The sequence below is a fragment of the Thermobia domestica genome, chromosome 10 (genome assembly GCF_964235325.1).
Source record: "Thermobia domestica chromosome 10, izTheDome1.hap1.1, whole genome shotgun sequence".
Lineage (NCBI taxonomy): Eukaryota > Metazoa > Arthropoda > Insecta > Zygentoma > Lepismatidae > Thermobia > Thermobia domestica.
In genome coordinates, this window is record NC_137463.1 from 230,780,334 (window position 1) to 230,798,895 (window position 18,562).

An 18,562-nucleotide genomic window follows, 5' to 3' on the forward strand; every position below is an offset into this window, starting at 1 on the left:
AATTCAGAAAAATTTAGAGAAACGTACGAAATTCGCTCTTGATGCAAAGGCTGATAGGTGCGAGGCCGTAGGCCGAGCAAACACGGGATCTGAACGCATAGCTTTCAGCTAGCCAAAGGCCAGTCTATATTATAAAATTGAAAGTGACTATGTTTGTGACTCAATCCCTTGAACCACCCGACCGATCTCGATCAAATTATAACATTGATGAGGTTTGAGCCTGGATTGGGTTGTATCTATTTATTTTCACGGTAGAACTTTAGGGAGGGGGAGAATGGGGAAGATATACAGGCCCGTATCCAGGGGGGTCTAGGGGGGCCGGCCCCCCTAAATTTTTGCTGGTTCCCTAAAAGATTTACAGTAGGCTTGCAAAAGAACTATAATATGGTGATGACCTATCATATGGTTGGATCATGCCCCCCCTAACTTCAGCCGCCCCCCCTACATTTTTGGGCTGGCTACGGGCCTGAAGATATATAAAAATAAATAAAACCTAATAACTCTTGCACCACCCAACCGATCTCGATGAAATTTACAACATAGAGAGGTTCGGGCCTGGAAGGGTTTTTTTTATCATTTCATGTTGACGGAGTGAGCATAGGGGAGAGGGAGGAGGAAAGATATCAAATCAATTTTTATTTAAATATATAAAAATCAATATAGGTCTATATAAAAATGAAAATGACTATGTTTGTGACTTAATAACTCTTGAATCACCTGACCAATCTCAATCTAATTTTCAACATAGATGAGGTTCGGGAATGGAAAGTTGTTCTTCTTTTTATAATTTCACTTTTACGGTAGAACTTGGGGGAGGAGGGAAAGAGTGAGACGCATACAAATAAATAAAATTTAATAACTCTTGAACCACCCAACGGATCTCGATCAAATTTTCAACATATATGAGGTTCGGGCCTAGAAAGATTTTTATCATTTTACCTTGACGGTGCAACGTAGGGGATGAGATGGAATATATATAAAATAAAAGTGAAAATAACAGTTTTTATGACTTCACCACTGTTGAACCACCCTACCGATCTCGATTACCATAGATGAGGTTCAGACGTGGGATGATTTGTATCATATCACTTTGACGGTGCAACTTAGGGAGGGGAAGAGGGAGAGATATTAAAAAATGATTGAAAATTACCAATATCAATGTCAATATCGAGTCCATAGTTTTCGAGGTTGCTGCGTTGAACAGTGACACTTCCGATCCCATTTACATCTAAATTCAGCTCAACAACTTTGAGTAGGGGGAGAAACAAAAATGTAAAGAAAAAATGACCAATATTAGTATCGAATCCATAGTTTTCGGAGTCTCTTGAGATGAACAGTGACACTTCCGACCGTTTAAATCAAAATTCAGCCCGCAACTTGGGGGTGGAGGAGAGGAGATATACAAGGCATGGCTATTAATTTCCAGGACTGCTCTAATAACACCAGAACAGATGATGTGAAAAATGTAAACTTTTAATATGTTTCGAAGTAATCCCCACAAGCCGTAATACACTTCTGTGCTCGGCTGTATAAGTTGTGGAAACAACTTTTAAAGTCCTCTTTCGGAAGGCTCTTCAATGTCGACGTCACATGCTTCTTGATGTTTTCAACATCCACAAACCTTGTTCCTTTCATCACAGTTTTGAGTTGTGGGAACAAAAAAAAAGTCTGCGGGGACCAAGTCAGGAGAGTATGGCGGATGATGCAGCTCCACGACCTCATGCTTGGCCAAAAACCGCTTCACTGGCAACGCAATGTGGGGGCTGGCGTTGTCGTGCAACAAAAACCAACTCCCATTCTGTCGAAAACGGGGACGTACTCTGCGAATTCTTTGTCGGAGTCGGGAAGAACTGTCCTGTAACAGTCGTGCCAGGTGGAACAAATTCATGATGAATAAGTCCTTCACTACCGAAGAAAGCGATTAACATAACTTTGACCTTTGATTTTTGAAATCGAAACTTTTTCTGTTTAGAGGAGCTGGGAGACCACGATTCCGAGCTCTGTTTCTTGGTTTCAGGGTCGTATTGGTAGCACCAAGATTCGTCACCCGTTATTATCGAATCCAGGAAAGCAGGGTCAGCGTCAACGTTGTCGATGAGTTCACCACACGCGTCCATTCTGAGTTGCTTTTGTTCGTCCGATAAACAGTGCGGAACAAATCTGAAACACACCTTGCGTTTCCCTAGGTCTTGCGTCAGAATTTGGCGAACCATTTCTTTGTCGATGTTCAGTTCACTTTCCAGTATTCAAATAGTCAGTCGCCGATCCGATGTTACAAGCTCGCGAACTTTCTCAATTGTTTCAGGCGTACGCACGGAAATCGGCCTTCCGGTGTGGGCGTCATCTTTAACACTTTCGCGCCCGTCCCGAAAACGTCCATACCATTCAAATGTGCGGGAACGGGATAATGCTTGCTCACCATACACTTGCTTCAACATTGCATGTGTTTCTGTCGCACTTTTGCCCAGTTTGAAATTTGATGTTCACCCTTTGCTCCATTTCTGCATTTCCACAACACACTTTACCACTTCGACAGCAACACTGCACCAGATACGTTTCCATGCGTCTTTCCCAGCCAAGCTCTTTTTTCCAACTGGCGCGCTCTTCGGGGAGCATGTACAGATGTACTATGTTCCGGATACCAGCACTGTCTCTCTCGGGCGAGTGATCGGTTTCGTGCTGTGACGTTAGTCCTGGATATTAATAGCCACACATTGTATAAAAACGATCGAAAACGACCAATATTAGTGTCGAATCCATAGTTTTCGGAGTCCGTGAGATGAGCAGTGACACTTCCGATGCCGTGTAGATCCAAATTCAGCCACACAACATGGGGGGGGGGAGGAGAGGAGTGAGGAGACATATGAAAATGATCGAAAATGACTGATATCAGAGTGTACTTTAGTAATAGTAAAAAATGACTAACGGAAGATATGTATTACTACTTTTTTCTTAATTTAACCTAGTGAAGCGGAGTTATAACTGCAACTAACTTTATATATATATGTGCTTTCCTTGCTAATAATGATTGCTTGCTTAATATATCTTGTATTTCAAGGGTAAAATTGACCTTGTCCATATGAAATCTTAAATTCAAAATAATTTTCTTCTTCACTTCAAACGCTCATTTTCCGTTAAGCGTAGGCCGTGTCCATATCACCTAAATCTTTTCATTGTTGAAATTAACTTTTTTTTTATTGTGCTTCATTGGATTTGATTGTCCTTTGGTTCCGATGAATTGATCGTGTGTATTAATGATTTTTGTTCCTTCGTTTCATGTTGTTAAAGCTGTAAAATGTGTTGATCTTCTGATGTTCATAATGATAACATATGAAGCTATTTTGATATTTCAATTAATCGAATAAGTAAAATATATGACTGCCATTAAAAAAAAAGAAGAAGATTAATGATCATTCCATACGTTTGATTATTATAAAACTCTTCTTCTCTCAATCACTAACGTGCTATAAAATTTGTTCTTGTTGTTGAACCCGTATATGGGCTTGTATTTAATGTTGCAACTCAAGGCTTAATCAAGTATAGCTCTAAAATTCTTATCTTCTTTTAATTGTTAGACATTATTCATTAACTAATTCTATAGCCTATGAAACCCGGAGGTTCAATCCCGCGCTCACAAAAGCTCTCCACTAACTTCTATCCTTAGCTGACTGGATCCAGTTTCTATTTTGTATATCTTTTTTTGCGAGATGCATCTTAATATTATCCTCCCATCTATGCCTAGGTCTTCCTAATGGTCGTTTTCCGATTTGACTTCCAGTTAAAAATTTGAAAACTTTCCAACTTTCTTCCATTTTGGCTACATGACCTTCTCACCTGAGCCTCCTAGATTTAATATTTTAGGTACTAGATGTAGTAGATATAGTACATAGGTGTATTGTCTTATTTTTCTAGATAGGTGCATTGTAAGCAAGTCAACACTTTATCGTTATAAATAACTATAAATATCGTATAATTGTATAAATATCGTTATACCAACTACAGCTTTAATAAACAGTAAACATATTTATATGAATATAGCTGTAAAGTTACCGATAATTCGTACAATCTGGAGATTTATTAATTGTGATTTTTTATAACTCTTTATACAAGCACAACATTCGGGAAATATAATATTTGTTTATTTATTTATTATTAGTATTTTTTGTCTTTAATCTTGTCTAGAATGGAAATATACTGAACAAAACAAGTTTTTGGCATAAGCAAGAAGGTTTTCTTCAAATCAACTCGAGGCAGAAGATACGCCATTCTGTATCATCGTCATAATGACCTCTTCAGGTGCTTCTATTTATCCAGTTCCCATCTGGCCTGAATGGAGTGACACCGACATAGCAAATGAAAAATGGGATTCTGATGTCATACCAATGTCGGCAACTAAAGGAAAAGAAAAAGGAAAGGAACCAGCCCCAGTTCCTACTGCGGTAGGTACAGTCACAGCTCTTGAAATATGTATGATGTGCAACTTCATTAAATTAAGTTATACTTCCTATTCATTGTATATAGCAATTAAGTTCAACAAAGTCTGATCCCTTTATTTCCTAGTGCTTAGCTTGTTCACAAATTTTTAAGTCTGTCAAATAACTACATTCTCAAAACATAAGAATGTTGCACCCTTTAAGCAATAGCAACCAGTCGCCGAAATGAAATGTTTCTGACTCGCTTGCATACCGGACACTCATATCTCACGCATTTTGTTGTATTGTTCTAAGCGTCTGTATTGTGAAGATTGTCTCGATCCACTGAGCATTCGGCATATTCTTGTAGAATGTCTAGAACAGTGGTTCTCAACCATTTTTGATTGATGACACATTTTACTGAACATCCAGACACACTTGTTTGATATTTTTATTACAAATAATAATAATAATATCTTAATTTAAACCTATGAATTTTTATAATGACTCTATATGGCACTGAGCATTACTGCTGCCGCTGGAGGTGTTGACTGGTACAGTCTGTCTCGATTTTAACTAATTATTATTAAATTATTCATGACTTTTAAATTCTAAAATTTCGAGGCACACCTTAGGAGACTGCGTGACACACCAGAGTATCACGACACATCGGTTGAGAACCACTGGCCGACTAGAATACTGAGATCTCAGAGAACGTTTAGGAGTCACTAATAATATTGATCACGCTTTGTTGGATAACCTTAGTCTTAGAGATCGCACTCTTACATTTATTTGTGCCATCTATTTTTTTTTATAAGATTTCATCTGTTATGTTGTATTATTGCTATTTTTAAGTTGTTTTTTTATTGTATGTTCCTATTTTGCTGTTTATTCTTTTATGTTTTCCACAGCCTCTATTTTATTTTATTTTATTTTATTTTATTTTATTTTGTTATTGTTTTGTGTGTTGTTTTATTGTATTAATCATCGAACATATTCAATTTTAATTTTTTAAGTCTTATTTTGATCTTTTATTTATTTATTTATTTATTTATTTACAAGCAGTATGTGTGTAACTGTTGGAAGTATCTCTGTGTTATCGTTAGAAACAAGTGTGTCACCGTTAGGAGAATACAAGTAACTAAAAATGCAATCTGCTAGTTAACTTTTTTTTTTTTTTTTTTTTTTTTTTTTTTTTTTTTTTTTTTGCGTATCCGGTACACAAAATAAATTAATAATATTCTTCAGCTGAAGAACCGTGGAGAATAGAAGCTTTTCAGTCGCTGCAAGTAACCTGCTAATAATGGCAGAATATCTGTAGTGATAATAATAATAATAATAATAATAACCAATTATTGGTAAAAAAACTAGATTTATTTCAGCACTACAGAAAATAGAAAGAAGAAATTTACATAATCTTACCTCTTGTACAGTCAAGGACAAAAGTTCTTTCCATTTGATGAAATTAGTAGTTTCGTGAATAACGTTAGAATGAAAGGACTATTTGAGTACAGTTTTCAGTAAATTAAAAAGAATGTAATTATCTGTACGTTCCAGCCCTACTACCGTTATTTCCGAAATAACTTTTAGCAAATGGAAAGAACTTTTGTCGCTGACTGTACAAAATATTTACTATGTCAGAACCATCGTATTTAGCACGTAGATTTTTTTTATATATGTTTATCGGACCTTCACAATAGAAGCACAAAATCATAATTTCTTGCTCTTCATACCCAGTCACAATTCGGACTCATACTCCAAACCCTTCACTGTAAGTACTACACGCAATCCACTTATTGGTAGATCCTCTAGTAAATTGGTTTACCTTCTAGTTTGCATATTGTGCTGCAGAGAGTCCTTTTTCTGATCATAAATAAACCTTGTTGGAAAAGTCATGTACAACTTAGATCCTTTATATTCTGGGGCCCTTAATTGAGCTGTCTAAAATCAGTGAACTAAGTGCATTTTCAAGCAATCAGCAACCACGAGTGAACTATGTAGTTTTTCATTGTTTGTGATAAATAAGTATTTTTTGGAAACAGTGGTAGATAAAATCACATGAATAGGTGATGTAAAAATGTGGTAATCTACCTTTTATGACATGCTGCTCTTTTTTAAAGTTTTATACGTAGTTGTTTACAGCTCAAAAATGCAGTTACGGTAGTTCACTTTGGTTTCAGACAGCTTAGTTACTATTTACGAAATGCCTTATTATACAGCATTCAACTTTTATTGCTTTGATCTGTTTACATGACATGAAACAAGGATATTCTTACCTTACATCAGGAGAATTTTCAATTCTGCACTATCATGACAGAGTTTGTTAATTATGGAGTCATTGTTTACTTTACTTAGTATATCCCTTTCACACTGCTTTAACAGAAACGATTTAAGGTTGTCTTGACGGAGATTCACCCTTAGTCTAGATTTAATAATCTTGAGTTTGGAAAACGCTCGTTCACAACTTACTTTTGTAAGAGGGGTCGTAAGGAGGAATTTGTACACTTTAAAGAGCCCTGTATAACATAAGGAATACATGCGATATTCATATATAACTTCGAACGCACACATGAGGCAAGACTTGTAAGGATTCTTTAATTTAATTTCCTGCGTCGCTGGTTCAATAATCGTCTCACTCTGTTTCTTCTTCATACTCACTAGTTAATTCTTCATTATCATACTCACTCTGAACACCTCCTTGGGATATAATGGACCAAACCTCTGACTTCAGTTCTTCGATAAATTTCCCTTTATCTATGCTGGGAATTAACTCACAGATTTTGTTCATTGCGTTTCAGAGTAATTTGTCTTTTAAATCAGAAAACCGCCTTGGATCAAAACACGCCAAGTCTAGATAAAGGTTTTTGCGTTTCGAAAGCCGGTCGTACTTTGATTTTGTCAAAGACAACATAGAAAACACACAATCTGAAACTTTCCTCTTCTGTATTCCCTATAATTTCATGAGATGTCAATTCACGACTCATTTTCTTTGGCTTAGGTACTCTTCTTTTCGGGAGCTCTGTTTCAATCCAAAGATCTTGCCTGCAACTATAGAGAAACCCAATGAAACACCTATAATAACGAGATGTTTTAGTTCAAATAATATTAGTTATTTTGTTTATTTGCTTAGCTTGGAGACGTGGGATGATATTTATGAACTAACCGACGTGAATGACGTATATGAAAAAATATATGATACTGTAAAACATAGTTTTGAAGTAGCATTTCCAATAAAAATAATTTTAGTAAAATAAAGAAGAAAAAAATAAAATGGATTACACCTGAAATCTTAAAAGCAAACATGGTAAACATACAACTAAATAAAACTAGGAAACGTTACTCTACCGGGATGAATGAATTAATTTACAGACAACACAAAACTAATTATAAAAAATTGTTGAAGATAGCGAAACAAAATTATAACAGTAGGAAAATTCTTCAGTCACACAATAAAACAAAGGCAATGTGGAAAATAATTAAAGAAGAGCTCAACATGCAAATACGTAGTACCCATATAAATAACATAATGTATGAGGGCGTGAACATGACAAATCCAAAGAACATAGCAACGTCTTTTAATAAATATTTCACAAATGTAGGGCAAACTCTTATTAAAAACAAACGAACTAGTAAAACTAACTTATCGGAACTTAAAATTAAAAAATGTGATATATCTATATTCTTGAAACCAGTAACAGAGAGTGAAATAATCATCATAATAAAACAAATGAAAAATTCGAATTCGGCTGGGTCGGACGAATTATCTAACAATTTAGTAAAAAGTTGTTGCAAATATTTAGTTAAACCATTATGTTATCTCTCAAATATTTCAATCGCCACAGGAACCTTTCCTGATAAACTAAAGATTGCTAAAGTTAAACCTTTGCACAAAAAAGGTAAACTCAATGAAATAGAAAACTATAGACCGATATCATTGCTACCCATTATAGGTAAAATTCTGGAAAAAATAATGTTCAATCGGGTTATGGATTTCATTAATAAATATTCTATTATATCCAACACACAACATGGTTTCTTGAAAGGTAAATCTACTGAGACAGCCATTTTTCATTTTCTACAAAACTGCAGAAAGTTACTGGATGAGAAAAAATTATCTATAGGAATATTTTTAGATCTAACAAAAGCATTCGATTTAGTAAAGCATCATATATTGCTAGAAAAACTTAGCTGCTATGGTATTAGAGGCTTAGCAAATAAATGGTTTGAATCATACCTTAAAGATCGGAAACAAGTAACTGAAATCACAGGAATAGTTAAAAATAAAATTAAAAAATGTGTGTCAAGTGAAGAAATTATTAATCGTGGAGTACCACAAGGATCAATTCTAGGACCACTTCTCTTTCTTCTTTATATAAATGATCTTTCTGAAAGTATTAATAGTTCATGTGTGACTTTATATGCAGATGATAGAAACATAATAGTTAGTGCGAAAGATGAATGCGAATTAGCTTCAAACTGCCAAGCAGCAATGAACCAACTTTCAAGTTGGATGAATAAAAATAACCTAATCATTAATGTAAATAAAACATGTGTCTTAAATTTTAACAATGGTAAAAGTAATCAAGCCAATGCAATAATAAAAATAAATAATAAAACAGTTAAATATGTAGAAACTGCTACCTTTCTCGGAGTTAAAATATCTAATAATTTCAACTGGGAACCACATATAAAACATGTAAGAAGTAAGCTAAGCAAACTATGCTATGCAATTAGATGTGTAAGAGATAAGATTAATGTAAAAACAGCTAAGTATATATATTACTCAAATTTTCATTCTACAATAAAATATGGCTTGATGTTCTGGGGAAATGCACCTAAAAGTATTGCTATCTTTAGGCTACAGAAGAAAGTAGTAAGAATACTTGCAGGAGTAAAATGGAACTCTTCTTGCAGAAATATTTTTAAGGAACTTGGAATAATGACTCTTCCCTCAATGTATTTGTTCGAAATATTAATGTATTTGAAAAAACATAGTAGTGAATTTATTGTTAACAAAGACATTCACAGCTATAACACAAGAAGTAAAGACGACATTCACTTGCTGCACATAGGACAAATATATACAATAAATCAGTTACGCACAAAGGTACTCTATTATACAATCTACTTCCATCATGTATAAAAAATCAGGCCTCTGTCAATAGCTTTAGATCCAAACTTAAAAGGTACTTGATAGAACATTGCTTTTACTCGGTTGAAGAATATGTAGAAAATAATTCGTATACGTAAAATTAAATGTATAGTAAGTAAATTAGTGAAACCATAAGAATCTATATGTAATAATAGTATGTATGTTTATGTATACTGGTATATATATAAATGACATGTCCAATTTCGTTGTATGACGATGAACGGATGCAATAAATTATGATTATGATTATGATTATGATCTTCAAGTGGAGGACACTTTTCTACTCTATCAGTAATCTTTTCTGACACTACTCTCACAAAAGTCTTTTTGTCAGACTAACTTTATCAAATTTATTCCTTGCTTTATTTAAATCATCCTGTGCAGCGGAAATGAACCTCCAAGTTTGAACATAATCAAGTGTCTTGGTTTGAAGGTAATCTGAGAGCCGACGAGTAAATTGAAAATCTAGTAAAACTCATGGCTACTAAGATTGTTCCTTCAATAATAAAAGAGCATCATTGCGAACTTTTTGATTGAATTATTTGAAGTTACCAATAAGAGAGAGTATAATCACAAGTTCAAGGAAGACTGGCTCCGATATCCTCTCTGTAGCAGTTCTGCCTTCTGCTCATTAATGAAAACGACCAAATATACGTACAATAGCATGACTTTTACTATTCCACCTAACCGCTCCAATAGCAACAAGACGTGCACTAGGTGCTGTTGTATATACATATTAAGGCGCTTGTAGGTCTTTTTGAGAAATATCTGTGTTTCCTGTAGTAATCCAAAGAAGGATATGGAAGCTGGACGGCATTGGGTCGTATCACAAATCACACAGTTGAAAACATGAGCATAACACCACATGTGAATATGGTTGGGAATCACAGGTACTTTACCGAAACATCAAAATTGCCAGAAAGGTATTTTATAACCTTTACGTTTGAAAAGAAGTGTTTTAGGTAATATTTCTGATTTTGGCCTACGCATCTGGGATATCAGTGCTACTAACTTAAAATGTGCAGAACATCACTATAGAACCTAATACAAATTTGGGCCTGGAATCCAAATTTAATAGTTGAATATGATACAATCACATAAATAGAGTACTCACAGACATAGGTTACTTTATCTGTGGATTCAATGTTCAGAAAAACGATCAAGTGGCACTTCACTATCTTCGACCGACCCAAGAGCCAAAACTATTCATTGAGGAGGGCGCCAGGCCAGTCCGACGCTGGTGGGATAGGGATAACTTCGAAAACTCAAATGGGAATTCCATTTGTTTAAATTGTAGTTCCGGATTAAACGAGTAAAATTAAATAAATTTTATTCGAAATATTTTTTAGATCCATGGCAGGTGACCTTGTAATCAACGGAAACTAGTTTCTCTAATGGTTCTTCAATCGAGAATTCCTAGTCCAAGAAAATTAGGGAAAAAAGGCAAAAAATCGAAAAAATTCCAACCAAGCAGGAATTTTATGGAGACTTGTATTTTGATGTACTCAGCATATGCTGAAAAATATCCTTAATTTGCAGTGTTTTCTTTTGTTCTGGGGCTTCTGAGAGGGTGTAATTGTTTTTTTCAATTGTTTAAAAGAACATTTGATTTTTTCGAGAAAAATAATTATGATATATTGCGATTCATAAAACTCTACATTAAAAGGTTTTTCGTACAATCAGTAATTTCTGAATAAAAGTTGCAATACTGTTTTTTTTCTCAATACGTACTACCTCAGCAGGGGCGTCATTTAGGGGGGTAGGATGAGGCAATTGCCCCCCCCCCCCCCCGAAGAGCTTGAGGAATGCATATTTTTTAATCTATTGTCCATGAATATACTAGTACAAAACATGAAAGTCTTTTTTTAATGGTGTTCTTGCCCCCCCCTCAAGCGAAGTCTGAAATGACGCCCCTGTGCCGCAGGAATAGAGTACTGGGCATCGGAAGCGTCACTATTCACCTCAGTGACCCGCAAACTTTGAATACGACCCAAATATCAGTTGTACTAGATTATTTTTACGTCACACTCTTTCCACTCCCCTGGTGATAGTGGTGTGCTTACCCACACAGTATTTTTTCTAGGGATGGGCAAAGCCAGTTTTTATAAAAACCAGAAACCGGTTTCTAGAAAAACCGAAATCCGAACACCGACATGTCGGTTTTCTCCAAAACCAGTTCGGTTTTCAAAAACCGGTTCGGTTTTTCACCGAAACCGGGTTCGGTTTTCAAAACCGGTTCGATTTTCGCCGAAACTGGTTTCGGTGAAAACTTTTGGAAAATACAAAGCTATTTCTGTGGAAACGGAATCAGTTTTCAGAGAACAACGAAACACTATTCTGATCAGAAATAGAACCAATTTTGAAAAAAAAACGGAATCGGTTTTGAAGAGAAGTGAAACCGGATCCGGTAAAAAAAACGAAGCCCGTTTTGAAGAAAACCGAATCCGGTTTTTGAAAATTTTCAAAAACGAAACAGAAAAACCTGTTTTTGTGCCCACCACTAATTTTTTCCCAGATTTTAAGTCACGTGTATGTCCACCTGTTTGTAAAAAAGAGTATAGAAGTTAAGTTTTATCTTCCTAACATGAGGTGTTCGTGAGATACTCTATTTTTGATATAAATCTTAAACTACCTTCTCCCTTAGGATACGCGTAAAATAGCAAACGGTCTCTTCCGAACTTTTTTTTTCGATCAAGTTACTTATAACTATACCATACAAACAAACAAACGAACATTCATTTTTATATATAAGATAAATCATCTCTTCCCCGTTGAGTCATCCTCCGCCCCCTTTAAGATACGCATTAAAATATTGTAAATGGTCCTTCCATTAAAGTTACTTAAAAGTATGCCAAGTAAATGGCTTGGATTTATATACTGGACAAATAAGCAGCGCTATTTCTATTCCGACATGATTCAGTTTTTCTTTGAAACCCCCTAATTCTAGGGGGAAAAAGTCTAAGAAGCTTTTTTGTATAAAATTTTATAAACTGCAATTTTTTCTCAACTATTTTCCGGTAATTGCAAAAAACTAGAATTACCCCCTTTTACAATCCCCGAAACAAAGATCTCCACAAAATTCCAACTTGTTCGGATTGTTTTTTCGAATTTAAAGTATAATTTTAATAGGCTATAATAATATTGTAAAATGTTATGAATAAAGGGACATATATTATGACAGGGACATATAACCATATAACCTAGCTTTTGACGTCCCCAATAGACGCTAATCAGTCAATCAATTAAGTAGTATCAGTTTTTGAATCTTTGCCTCCACCAATTTGACAGCTTGGTAGTACGTGTTTTATAGGGAAAACTGGGAGAGAGTGACAATATTCTACCGTTTTCTACCGTATTCTCTTTTCACAGTTTTCTGTTTTTTTTTTTCTTCTTTTGAAGAAGATAAGATGGAAGGGAGAGAGGGAGGAATAGAGGGGAGACCTGTTTATCCTAAGCACAAAAGTGAGGTAAAATTAAACACTTACCTCGCCCTACTCCAATCTTCATATGTTTAGAATTTAATTATACAAAATATTTCGTCCACCTCTGTGGCTATGATCTCCAGAGATGGATTAAGCAAGATAAGCACGTGCTTAGAGCATCGATGGAAGGAGGCACCGCAGAAATTTACCATGGTCCATCCGTGGGCTAAATGGTGCAATGAAATGATGCAGGAGAACCAGGATCCGCCAAAGGGTCCCCTACATTAAATTGTTACATACAGATATATATGATAACAACAAGAGCATTCAGAGAGTGCAGATCTCCGCCAAGAATCATGAAATTGAAGAGAATAAGATTCCCGCACATAGTCTACATAAAAGCAGAGGAAATTATCTGTTGCCTGTTAAAGTTGTGTGTTTTCTGTACAACGTCAGTGGAACACACACACACACACTTCTACACATACTTCGTCAAAAACACAACGTCCTTGGCGGAAGAAAAATAATAATAATAATAGTAACGATAGAGGTAATTATAGACAATAGTAATGATGGAGGATCTGACTAAAGATTAAAAAAAAAAAAAAAAAAGAATTTTGAAATATAAATAAAACAGAAGTAGCTATACAAAGATATTTTCCATCTTACTCTAAGTTTTATTTAATTTTGATAAATACAATTTTATTCAATGGTTTATTGTTGTTTATGCTTTGAATTACATATATATGAGGGCATCAAAATATTTTAAGTGCTTAGAGACTCTTAGGTTCTTAATCTGGTCCTGATAATCTCGTGCTATTTGTATGTGAGCCAGATTATCACTAATGTATGTTTTAGCTGCTTGTCTTGTAAAAGAAAAGTAACCCCAAGTATTCTGAAAAGAAGAAAAAAACTTCGTTTATGTTACTTCTACACATTCCGATTTGTTTATCTAATCACTGTCTTAGGAATTTACTATTGTTTCCTGTAAGTTGTTTTTGTAAATAAATTCTGTCACTTTCCACTGACTTCACTCTGCTACAAAATATATAATTGTTTTATGGTGACGGTTAATTCTTGAAAGAGAGAATTTTTTTCTTCTTAGCTTTTTTGGGGAATAAAGAAGGAAAGGAGAAAAACATACTTCTCTTTCTCCTCTCCCTCTTTCTCCTTCCACATAATAGTTTTATTTACAAAAATAAAAAAGGAAAAGAATGAAAATGGCTACAAAGGGAGTGGTTAGAAGTAGAAGGAAGTACTATGCAAGGAACAGCAAAATGAAAGAAGAAAAGATTCAAGAGACAAAATGGAACAATTCTTTTCGAAAAAAGAAACACACACAAAGAAGAAACAGAATACTTTTTCTTTCTTTTTTTAATATTTTCAATAGAAGTATGGTGATCATAAGCGGATTCACTTCTCCTCATTATTCTTCCTCCTAGTTCTGTTTCCTCCTTGGAAAAATTTACATTCCTTATTTCCTTGGTTATTATTGTTATTATTATTTGAGGGAATCTTGTTTCCATAACGAAACATGCAAATCTTTAGTCTTCTTTACAATTTCTTGTTTCGTTTATTCATTTATCTCTTCTAATCTTTTATTGTTTTCAATTACAAGAAGAGAAATTAAAGGAGATAATAAGGTGGAAGGAAAAAGAGGGAGGACGCCATGTCTTTTACTTCGCCTTCCCGTTTACTAATTCTTTGAAAACAAGGCAGGATTTTTTTTTGAGAAAGAGAAACATCTTTTTATTATTATTTGGATGAAGATGTTTCCATAACGAAGCCCTATCTTCTTTACAATTTCTTGTTTCGCTTATTCATTTATCTCTTTTCATCTTTTATTTGTTTTCAATTACAAGAAGAAAAATTAAAGGAGATAATAAGGTGGAAGGAAAAAGACGGAGAAAGCGATCTTTCTTTCTTTCCGTATACTGCTTCTTTGAAAAAAAAAAAAGGAAAAAGACTTTTAAGAAGGAGGAAAATCTTTACTATTATTAGTTGGGGGAATCTTGTTTCCATACCGAAACCCTATCTTCTTTACAATTTCTTTCTTCACTTATTTATTTATCTATTTTCATCTTTCACTTGTTTTCAATTACAAGAAAAGGAATTAAAGGAAATAATAAGATGGAAGGAGAAAGAGGGAGGAAACTATCTTTCTTCCTTTCTGTCTACTGCTTCTTTGAAACAAGGAAAAAGAAAACATTTTTTTTTCGAGGAAAAAATCTTTTCTTCTCGTTTTTTATCTTTCTTAAGATATACTAACAGAAAATTATCTTTCCTTTAATAATGTTTTTTCTCTTGTTCATTTGCATTTCTTCTCCTATAAGACATAAAAAGCGTGGAAACCAATTTCCGCTTCAAAGCTGTAGTGGCAGATTTACCCTCACTTTCGCTATATATTGTAGTGTATAGTGTTTACTTTCGTCCTATTTTCATACGTTTAGCACTGTATTACAATGCATCGAAGTGGACACCTCATTTATGTATAAATAAAAAACTAAAAGAAACAATAATAATGTAAATTACATATACTAGGTTAATAATCATGCCTTATATTTTGCATGTTTTCATTATTAACAACGTTTCCTTTTTTCGAAGGAAAAAATATGGAAATGAACAAGAGAACAAAAACTATTAAAAGAAAGAGAATTTTCTGTTTGTACATTTTCAGAAGGATAAAGAACGAAAAGAAAAGATTATTCTCCTCAAAAAATTCTTTTTTTCCTTCTTTGATTAAAGCAGTCTACGGAAAGGAAATAAAGATAGCTTCCTTCCTCTTTTTCCTTTCATCTTATTATCTCCTTTAATTCCTTTTTTGTAATTTAAAACAAATGAAAGATAAGAAGAAATAGAAAAAATAAATTGTAAAGAAGACAGGGCGTCGTTATGGAAATAAGATTAATCCAAATAATAATAATATAGATTTTTCTTCTAAAAAAAATCTTTCCTTTTTTCAAAGAAGCAGTATATGAGAAGGAAAGAAAGATAGCTCCCTCACTCTTTTTCCTTCCACCTTATCTCCTTTAATTTCTCTTCTTGTAATTGAAAACAACAACAAAAAAAAAAAAAAGAGATAAATGAATAAGCGAAACAAGAAACTGTAAAGAAGATTAAAGATTTGCATGTTTCGTTATATATTCCCTCAAATAATAATAATAATAATAATAATAATAATAATAATAATAATAATAATAATAATAATAATAATAATAATAATAATAATAATAATAATAATAACTAAGGGAATAAGCGAGTGTAAATTTTTTCCAAGGGACTATGAGGAAAAAGTGAGGAGAAGTAAATTTTTTCATGATCACCATACTTCCTCCTTTCTTATTGTATTTTTTTCTTAAAGAAAAAAGAAGTTTGTTTCTTCTTAAAAGTATAAAAATTCAACACGCCTAATTATTAATATTTTATGTGGTCTCATTTATATTTTTTAAGTCAAAGAATATAAATAATTTGTTGAATAACATTATAAAGGGAAAGTCTTGCGACAAAATTGTTCATTTTTAAAATATGAAAGCATTACTGTTTAATTTTTTAGAAAACAGCTATGTATATTGACAGCTACTATATATAGACAAGTGTTAAGCAACTCAAGAATCTTTACTTCATGGACATTGTCCTTGCATTATGTTCAAGATTTTGGAGATATTTTGTTGGTTTCAAGTTTTTTTGTATTTATACAAACTCTAAAATGAGTAAATTTCCATTTTATTTTTGATTTTGTTTATCTATTTTGAATCAATACACAGTCCAAGTTTACATCTCTCTCTCTCTCTCTCTCTCTCTCTCTCTGTCTCTCCCTCTCTCTCTATATATATATTCTCCCGTTTCCTTACATTTACATCATTTCATCAGTTCGTTCATTATCGTCATTACTGCCTCCCTTAGCTTCGGCGCATAAACGTAGAACGTTAAACTAAATAATGCCTTATAATAATATATATTTCCTGGGAAATGCAGCTACTTTTGTTATGTCATGTCAGTCACAGACATATATACCTGTTACCTGTTTCTAAGTATGACACACTTTTTTTTTAACTTTAATAGGTTCCGCAAGTTGCCGAGTATTATGAAGACCGTACCGGACAAGTAACACTTCCACCTGCGTTAGAAGTGAATAAATGGGTGCGAGTTAATGAATACATTTCAGAAAGGGAAGTATATACAGAGGGCCCTGAACCTTTTGATTTGGTTGTATCAAACAAACATCTTTTAAATAGTGAAGTAAGCTTTTCAATTGTGAATTTTGTTTGGTTTTATAAGTTACTAGTTCATGGTAGAATTCAATTCAAAACATGTGTTTTAAGGATATATTTTAAAATATGTTTACTGGAATATATTTCATTATTAAAATTACGACAGTTGTAAATTTATTTATTCATATACTACTATCTCTTAATGATAATTAATACGAGAATCAAAAGATATACAGAAGAGTACTTGCTCTGCCATCCGAAGGAAACTAACAACTTTTAGAAAGCTTAAAAAATTGATGACGAATGATTGAAAATTTAGATTGGAATAGATCTAAAGTGGAGTGGAATTTATTAGCTGTCGCAAGAGATCTATAAATAGAAGATTTAGAAAGTAGCCTGGTGCAAAGAAAAGAAGTAAAATTTCCAGGTTCTACGGTAATGAACTCTTAACGAAATAAAATCATCTAAGTAAAAATCTCCATGTAATAGATTATGTAAGAATTTTAAATCAAAAAGAATTCGTCCGTCACTGAGGGTTAATAAACTCAAGTCCTCACGTATAACACTTAAGCTCTTACTATCATATTGCTTGAATTTCCATTTTATCCACGCACGAAAACTATTCTGAACAGATTCAATAGAGTTTGCAAAATATTTTGGTTCACAATTCCAAATAACAGTTGTATATTCTAGGTGAGACCGTACCTTACATAAATAAAGAATCTTGCATGTACTAATTGAGTTAAAATTTCTACATAACCATTTAATGCGTGATGAATTACTGTTACATTTAGATGTTTATGACCTGAAGATGTTTACGAAACAATAGTTTTGTATCCAAAGTAATTCCTAAATCGTTTACATAATTTACAAAGTGAATTTGATGATTACGAGTATTATATTCATATATAGAGAAGTTTGTTTTCCTAGAATAAGATATCCCTTGAGTTTTAGACAAATCCAAGGGTAGGAAATTTATTTCAGACCAATATACAATATTATTAATATTGTTTTATAAAATTGCATGATCGTTCGTTGTTAAAATAGGATGAAAATTTGAATATCAACCGCTTACAACAAATAATTGTAATATTCTCAGATATATCATTAATAAACAACAAAAAGAGTAAAGGCCCCAAATTTGAGCTCTGAGGTACTCCAGAAGCAATATTATAACTCGAAGACGTATTTCCTTTATAGCTTACCACAAAAATTTCCTATTAGATAAATACGAAACAAGCCAGTTAGTTACACAATATGGTAGATCGAATTTCATCAATTTACTTAATAATATATGATAACCTAGTTTATTAAATGTCTTTGCAAAATCCAAATAAATCACATCAAGTTAATCACCATTATGAA

General features: G+C 33.4%; 1 protein-coding gene across 1 annotated transcript in view; it reads left to right on the plus strand.

Moving 5' to 3' along the window:
• LOC145663056 (androglobin-like) overlaps positions 1–18,562 on the plus strand; it is a 201,498-nt gene that overhangs the window by 6,952 nt on the left and 175,984 nt on the right. The window contains exons 2-3 of the mRNA XM_081729218.1: positions 4,183–4,439; positions 17,049–17,225. Of these exons, the coding sequence (XP_081585344.1) occupies positions 4,284–4,439; positions 17,049–17,225 (333 nt within the window). The 5' untranslated portion in view covers positions 4,183–4,283. The remainder of the gene's footprint in view (positions 1–4,182; positions 4,440–17,048; positions 17,226–18,562) is intronic.